Source organism: Labrus bergylta, chromosome 4 (assembly GCF_963930695.1).
Source record: "Labrus bergylta chromosome 4, fLabBer1.1, whole genome shotgun sequence".
In the NCBI taxonomy this organism is placed as follows: Eukaryota; Metazoa; Chordata; class Actinopteri; order Labriformes; family Labridae; genus Labrus; species Labrus bergylta.
In genome coordinates this window covers 5,550,809-5,559,845 of record NC_089198.1, presented here as the reverse complement: position 1 = coordinate 5,559,845, position 9,037 = coordinate 5,550,809, and the positions used below count along the sequence as shown (strand labels likewise).

The 9,037-nt window shown below is 37.8% G+C and overlaps 1 protein-coding gene across 1 annotated transcript in view; it reads right to left on the bottom strand.

The window, feature by feature from the left end:
• Positions 1-6,110: 6,110 nt before the first annotated feature.
• LOC136178932 (NLR family CARD domain-containing protein 3-like) overlaps positions 6,111-9,037 on the bottom strand; it is a 31,034-nt gene continuing 28,107 nt past the window's right edge. The window contains exon 7 of the mRNA XM_065953380.1: positions 6,111-7,607. Within this exon, the coding sequence (XP_065809452.1) occupies positions 7,592-7,607 (16 nt within the window). The 3' untranslated portion in view covers positions 6,111-7,591. The remainder of the gene's footprint in view (positions 7,608-9,037) is intronic.

The following is a 9,037-nucleotide window of genomic DNA, read 5'->3' as shown; positions in this document are numbered from 1 at the left end:
TGTCTTCAAAGTTTGGCTCATGGTCCCACTGCAAAAATAAAAGGAAAAAAAGATGGAGATAATCCCAGATTACAAGTCCTGCACAGTAGGCTCTTGCTCCTCACACAATTAAAAGCATCTGTAAATATGTTTCTGTCTTGACACAACACTCACATGTAAATATGCATGTTGGCAGTTACTGGCTGTCTCACTTTGTTCTCTGTGTATACTGTCTCTATAATACCTGCTGAATGTGAGCCACTGTAAGGATGGAAGGACAACATTCAAACTCCTAATTCTGTTTTAAAATGCAACCTAAAGTTCATTATTATTACGAGGCCTCTAGAACTCAGACTTAGCCAAATCACATCAAAGATAATCACGCTTCCTCTTCCTGCCACAAAAAAATAAAATCAACTAATTCTTGTTTTTTCACCTCTGACTGCTGAAGCACCATTTTAGCTTCAGCCTAACTACAGGAAGATTCTCTTATGTTCAACAAGGATTGAAAATGTCTTACAGTTGGACCTGGCCTAATACAGTATGCCTCATGGATGGAAGAACAGTAACAGTCCTTATACTCTTTCACTGTGATTAACACATGCAAGCCTTATATTTAGATAGAATATAGAAACATCTAAACCCATCTCTTCTTCTATTAAAGTCTGTTAAATGCAGGAAGTCACATTTTACTTTACAAAAAAATGGACACGAGAAGTTTGAGAAACTTTTTTACTCACCACAGCAGATGACTTAGAACAAGGAACCGAGACCTGAAATAATGCCACTCAGTTGAATGGTAGTGGCTTCAGTCAGTGGCACACCGTCATGTTGATGTTACCCTAACTTTCTTCTTCTTCTTCTTCTTCTTCTTTAATTATGACTCATATTCCTCTATCCTCCTCAACAAACCTGTTCTCAAGAGATATTTAAACAAGCATCTTCGTCCTCTCCCTCTCTCCCCACACTCCAAAATACTTTTTAAATCTCTTCTTACGAGTCCCTCTCTCTCCATTTCTGACATCATGTTCTGTCTATGTGTTAAATACTTTCTACATTTAATAACTATGTTCAACTGTTTCTGCTAGATTGCATATCTCACAAAGACCAGATGAATGTTTTCCAGTGATATGTAGAGAGCTATTTAAATGACTGTGACTGATTCTTAACCTGGACATTACGACCTCCTCTCTTCTGTTGCTCCCTCTGTATTTTACTTTATCTATTTCCCTCTGAATTGAATATAAATGTCTTCCCTTTGTCTGATTGTTCCGATATTGTTGCCATTCCTGTTTAATTTTACTCCATGTGACTCGTTTCCCCTCTGACTTAGATCATTTGATGTTAATATCAATCCTCTCTTTCTTTGCAGCTTCCTTTGCCAACCTGTCCACCTTTTCATTTCCTGCTATACCTGAATGTTCTGGAACCCACATGAACATCACATCTGTCCCCTGTTTAACCACCTGGGAATGTGTAAATATGATTTCTTATAATAAATCTTGACGACTGTGAGATGATCCTGATTGAATACTGTATAAAGCGCTGACTGAATCACTGCATATCAGCACTTTCCTTCCTTTCATTTGCTCAACACATTCTAATGCAACTAAAATGGCGTACAACTCTACTGTGTACACGTTCAGGAAATCTGACGTTCTCTTCACTACTTCAACCTTGAGTTTTGGGATAAACGCAGCTGATCCTGTTGCATTTGTCATCGGGTCTTTAGATCCATCTGTGAATACTTGTACATGATCTCCATATCTCTGTTCTATGTGTTCATAGAATTCACTAACTAAATCAACATTTCTTTTCCTTTCCTTTATCTTTAGTAACTCCAAGTCTACTTCAGCTGTCTCAAGCAGCCACATTGGAACTGGTGGCCATAAAACAGCTGGACTGATATCCTTGTCATACACTCCCATATCTCTCGCCACTCTATCCCCGATCCATCCAAAACTGGACCTGATTGTTCTCTCTTTTTCCCAGCAATCCTTTAACACTGCTTTTGTTGGCTGACTATCTCCATGTCCTCTCAAGTTCAGCCAATAATTTGCTAATAGCTGTTTCAGAGCCTGTGCCTGAATCATTTCTAACTTTGCAAGTGTTGTCTTTGCTGCAGATCCATATACCACACTCCCATACTCAATCCTAGTTCTAATTAACGCCACATATATATATTTTAAGGCAGCAACATCAGCTCCCCAATCCATTCCTACGAGACATCTCATTACATTTATTACTTTTTTGCATGGATGTGTTCCTTCCATGTCAACCGGACATCAAAAAATACCCCTAAAAAACGAAATGAGTCAACTCGTTCTATCTTATTTCCACACAATGTCAACCCAATATTCTCCCCAATTTTCTTTCAAGAAAAGAACATGATCTTTGTTTTTTCCACAGAAAATTTAAATCCCCACTTTAATCCCCAGTTTTTCCACAATGCTCCATCATCCACAAACAATGACCTTCCTATAATAATTGAAAATAAAATCGGACTTATCACACTTCCCTGTGGTGTTCCATTCTCTACAACATACTTTTTAGATATTTCATCACCTATTTTTACTTGAATCGATCTCTTGTTCAGAAAATCCATTATCCAATTAAAAATCCTTCCCTTGACTCCCATGAGATGTAACTTAATCAAAAGTCCCTCTATCCAAAGCATATCATATGCTTTCTCAACATTAAAAAATACTGCAACTACTGTTTCTTTTGTAACATGAGCTTTTCTTACAACGTCTTCTAAGCTTACCAACCGGATCCATAGTTCCTCGCCCTTTTCTAAACCCACTCTGATATTCTGCCATCATCCCTCTTTTCTCTAGATAGTACACCATTCTTTCATTTACCATGCGCTCCATCAGTTTACAAACATGTGATGTTAAGGCGATTGGCCTGTAGTTTGCTGCATTGCTTGGATCTTTTCCTGGTTTCCTTATAGGAACAATCACTGCCTCCTTCCAGCTAATTGGCACCCTCCATTCCTCCCATACCTTATTATACAACATTAACAATCTGCTAAGTGCCTCTGTACTTAAATGCTTTAACATGATATAACATATCTCATCTTTCCCTGGAGCACTCATTCCAGACTTAGCCAATGATTTTGTTAGCTCTCCCATTGTAAAAGGAACACTAATCTCATCCTCAACATGATTTCTCTTACTCAGTGCTTCAATATTTGTTTTGTCCCTGTACCTTTTTGCTTCCTCACTCAGATTATTAGAACTGTTTATTGTAGCAAACGTTTTAACCATTAATTCTGCTTTTTCTTTATTAGTTATTGCCCCATCCTTTCTGTCATTTAACACAGGATAATTCCAATCTCTTCTGTCCCCTCTCATCCTTCTAATCATCCCCCAAATTCTCCTACTGGGGTCTTATTCTTCTAGTATGGCCGTTGTGAGTTTTTCAAAAGTGTGAGTGAACGTAGCGACGTCGATGACGTCATACGCTGCGTCCTTCTGTTAACTCAAATGATATGATTTAGACATGGATATTAACTCAAACACATTGATCCATATTAAATTAAAACACATCACTCGATCAGAGAACTCAATAGTTTACTGTTTAACTAATTAGCTGCTTTTAAGTTCTGTACCCTGAATGGCTTTGAGTTAGTAATACTGTTCGGGTTTACAGTGTAGTTTTAAACTATAAAAGGAGGGTCATTTGTTCAGCTATTTAGTTTTATGAATTTAATATTTTGCCCACATAAAAAACAGATTAATTAATATTTATTTGCTGATGAATTGGACTTGAAAATTAATTTTAAAAAGTCAATTCTTGTTGGATTTATTATATTTATATGTTTCCTCAAAGGTATTTTTCTAAATCAAACAAAAAACGCAGTGTCATGAAAACTGCAAAAGAAGGTGTTCAATAGTTTTTAGTTTTAAAAGGTTCATCTTTTGAAAACAGGAAGGAAATATTAACAAACACACATTTAGTATCAGTTTTCACGGGATTGTATTTATGTAATATTTTAAATAGAAATTACTTCATTTTATTTGTAATTATATATTTAAACGGGAAAGTACGGAGCCCCTGAAGTCCCAAAAAGTATAAGAAAAAAATTTTTTTATATTGTGCGCACAAGTTTTTATTTGTTTTGTTTTTTACTTTTTTGGACTTCAGGGGCTCCGTAGTAAAGAGAAATCAATTCTGCGTTTTTTATTTGATTTAATAAGGTCCATCTATTTTTACAAAACCTTTCATATTTCTCTGACGTCACTTCCTGCCACTTTATCCTGGCGGGACGTTACTGCTGCTGATTGATGCTCACCTGAAAGTAGACCGAATAATTAATACGTTTCTATCTTCGGACAACTTCCGGGTTCACCTGAGGGAGATTTTCTTCACTGGAGAGGATGAAAACAACTCTTCATGAGGTGAGTAACAAACAGTTAGATTTAAAAGAGGACTCGAGCTAACGGTCAAACCTCAGACTGTAAATATTAAGTTTAAATCTCGTGGACGAGGACGTCATGTTTCGGTTTGTCACGTTTTCATCTGGAAAGAAACCCGAGATTTTATAATAATTCATTAAAACATGACAGATGTATTTAGCTGTGAGATGAGTCTCAACACTTGTAGTTTTACAAGTAAATTGAGTGAATTCATTTAAATATAGGCTTACCTGCGTTCTCCCACTTTCTCGTGAGACTTCTTCCATGAGTCTGTGGTTACGCACCTAACTTGATCAGACACAGGTGGAACATCTGCTTTTATATGTTAAAGTCATGAAAGGTTTACAGAGGTACTCCAAAACCAACTATTACAGGTAAAGATGTCCAGATATGATGCAGAAGAAATGTTTAAAGGGCCTGTCAAAGAGTGTTTTTGAACTTGTCATCACTTTTTCTCTCATTGTTCACCACAAACCAAAAATAACAGTTAGAAGCAAAAGGTAGCCCGCTGCTCTTACAATTATTGTACAAATATTTTAGAGGTGAGCGACTTAATATGTGAAATATTTAGGGACACGTACCAAAGCTATGGTACCAAACTACACCACGTTGTGCCATTATCTGGACCCCTACTAAAGTGAGCACTTCTAATTCCAGGGTCCGGTCCATACATGTTAACATAACATAAAAGTCTACAAAGATGTAACACATCACCTCTAACACTGCTCAGGAATGAGGAGACGTAAAGGCATGTAGGTGTTTCAGTCTGAAGTCTGTCAACATTAAAAAGATCAGATCTGCTCCTCTTCTGAGCTTTATGTTGACTTCATAACAATCTCTACTCCTTTAAGTCGAGCAGCAGAAGAGTGTCAGTGTGTAAAAACAAAAGGCTCATTTATTAGCTGAACTAAATCTGCAGGAGTTTTCCATGTCACTGATTACAACAGAGGCCGATTAGGACGGGACCCTTAAAACATTTAGGGACTAATTAAGAGTATACTCACTTCTTCAGGCTCCACTTTGCATCAGCAGACCATTCAAAATATTAACAACAGAATATGAAGAAGATACATTAGAGGGATTCAAATAGTTCAGTCGTAATTTGAGGTCACTGATGGCGTTTATGTTTTATTAAAGGAGAAAATAACAAATATGCTAATGTCACGACTTAATGGTTAGGCTTAGAAATCAGTTTTTTTAAATGTTCCCACCACTCCGCTGTTTTAGTAACACCACTGGGAACAAAACTAATCAAACATCTCTGTATATTCATTTCAAATCATTTAGTTAACTCCTCCCCTGCTCTGTGTAAGATGATGTGAGGTTTCCAAACGATATCCAGCAGTCTGCGCTGACGATCGATCTCGACAGTGAGTTACTATCACTATATGAGTTACTATGGTTACAGGGACAGTGAGTTACTATGGTTACAGGGACTGTTACTATGGTAACCGGGACAGGCTGTGTCTGTCTGGAATATGCTCCAATCTGCTTTTTTTTGTCCACAATGAAACTAAAATAATGACATGAATTATATACTGAACTAAAGTCTATATTTACTGTGTCATCCAAAACTTCGGGTCGGCTTCATGAATTAAATCATGAGGAATTAACTTTTCCTCGATGGGACCTGGAGCCTGATGAACATCTGAAAACAAACGACTCAAGAGGACAAAAACATAAACATCAGAAAATAACACCAACTTCATGTTTGAGTCAAATTAAGTTTAATTTCAAAGAAGATTAATGTACAGCCTTAATAAAATCCAGACTGTGATATTTAATAAACAGAAGTGGTTGATGTTATTTAATGCAACATGGCCGTCGTATAAGAGGCGGATTGGAAGCAGTGAAACTTTGTGTTGACATGGTGTCAGTTATTTAAAAAGTAAATCACTTGTAGAATATAGAGACATTATTTGAGTGAATTATCAAGAGTAACACACATGAACAACATGACAGAAAGATCACTGTGTCTGGGTTTACACCAAGAGCAGAAACACCAGCCCATCTTAAAACACGGGGTTAATTAGATCAGACGAGGAACTCGTAGAGAATGTGTTGAAGAAATGTGGAGAACATGTTCCCTCTAAAGTGAAGAAGAGTCCAAGTATTCAGTTACAAACTACAGAGAGACTCAAAGAAAGCTCAACTTCCTTCACACTTCACTTCATTACAGAAGTCCAGTCAAAGATTCTTTTTCTGCCTTTGAATCGCTCCACACTCCTGTCCACTAGGGGGCAGTGATTACAAAAAGAGACATTAAACTTGAACATGAAATATAAAAACATAAGAACAAATAAAAGAGCTGGCATCATCTATCTTTCTTTGTGTTTCCTGACACAGAAATAATCTCTTCAGATCGATCAGTCTGGGAGGAAACTGTGGAAACAGTGACACCTGCTGGCAGAAAGCAGTGATAGCAGCAACAGAACCTAAACATGAATTATTATTCAAATAAAACCCTCCACAGATTGAATTTATTTCTATTTAAAATCCTGAGATAATAAAAACAGAAGGTTCAAACATCAAAGTGTAATAAACATCAGAAGTTAAAAATAAAGATAGTTTGATAACGTGTCCGTTGTTACCCTGACATGATGAATGAATATCAATGATTGAGTCTGCATGTTATTCAGCTCTTTTTATATCATCTCATATTACATCAAATATTCAGGTGCTGACTCTGCACCTGGATCCAGACATCCTGTTTGTAGTTCTTTTAAAAACTCAGTGAACCCTCCTCTTTGTTTTGATCCAACAAAGAGACGACTGATTTATTATCAGACGACCAACGACTCGTGGTTAAAAGCAGAACTTCACACTTTAACTTGCACAGCTGGAATCAACTTCTACTGTTATCTGTGAATATGAGTCAATGAATAACCTGCACAACTACACATGTCCACAGGGTGGCGCTGCAACAGAAACATTTATATACAAATCAAAGAGTTCATCTTCGGTCGCTGAGTCATGAAGCAGTTTAAATTCAGAATATGAGAATAGAAAAATGTCCGAGGTCATGGTCCTGTGTGTGACGGTGGAGCTGATCTCAGAGCAGCTCAGACTGCAGCACTGAGAGTCATCTGCGCTGTGATTGGTCCGTCAGTCTCCCAGTAACACAGCCCAGTTAAAGACTCACCAACACACCAGCTGCTGCTTCCAGCTCTGTGATCAGCAGGATCCTCTCTTTAAAGACTCCACCAGCTGTTGATATAAAAAAACATAAATGAGAGATTAGACTCTGAGAGAGACTTCATGATGATTCTTTATATTATTCATGATAAACACAGACGGGGCTCGCTCCAAGCTATATAACAGAGCTGCTGACACCATATGAGCCAGCCCGCAGTCTTAGATCCTCAGGTGGGGGCCTCCTGGTCGTTCCAAAGTCGAGACTTAAAACTAAAGGTGACCGGGCCTTTTCAGTCAGGGCCCCTCGACTTTGGAACGACCTCCCTGAGGAGATAAGACTCGCAGACTCCCTCAATTCTTTTAAATCCCTTCTTAAAACATACTTTTACAGACTTGCTTTTATGTGAGGTCGTCTTCTTAATGTCTTTTCTTACTGGTTTTACTATTTTTATTTTATTTTCTTCTTTCTTTCTTTTCTTTGTTTGGTTTAGTTTCTTCTTGTTTTTGCTGTTTGTCAAAGCACTTTGTAAACCTGTGTTTTTAAAAGCTGCTATATAAATAAAGTTATTATTATTATTCTGATCATATAATATCATCGTTATCATGATTATTCTGATTATCAGTGATACAGAACATCCAGTATGAAGAGCAGCAGGGACTTCAGTCCTGCTCAGAAGTGAAGTGGGCGTGGAAAGAAGCACGCCACCTTTCAGCTCTCGTGGTCACGTGTTGGTGACTTGAAGCTTAAAGGGACAGAGAGTCCTTGAAGGCATCATCGTGTCAGAGACAGTTGAGTGACGTGTTTACTGAGAGTCCTTGAAGGCATCATCATGTCAGAGACAGTTGAGTGATGTGTTTACTGAGAGTCCTTGAAGGCATCATCATGTCAGAGACAGTTGAGTGACGTGTTTACTGAGAGTCCTTGAAGGCATCATCGTGTCAGAGACAGTTGAGTGATGTGTTTACCGAGAGTCCTTGAAGGCATCATCATGTCATGATGTTCGTACTATCTATTGAACCGCTGGCAGACTATATTAAGGTAGAACAAATGATAAAAGGCATATCCAGTGTTTCCCTACCATTATATTAGGGGGGCGTCATTTCAGGGTACACATTAAATATAAATAAGTCTGAGGGAATGCTAATGGGCTGTACAATCGGGGATGAAATCAAACAGAAATAAGTATTTCATTGGGATGTCGAGAGGATAAATTACTTTTTTCTCCCAATTAAGATGCTAGAAATGAGAGAGAGATTAATGAGCATTATTGTAATGCTGATGTTCTGAGTTTTAACTCCACTTCCACATAAGTTACGTGAACGTGCACGAGCCTGCTGGTTAAGAACATCGGGAGGTAATCAGTGTTGATAAATCCCATGTTCTTAACCTGCAGGCTCGCACACGTTCGGGGACATTTACATTCAGAAACGCCTCCAATTAACCATTTATGGTAACAACACACCTCTTTAAAAACCACTTGAATATATTTACCTCGCCGGAA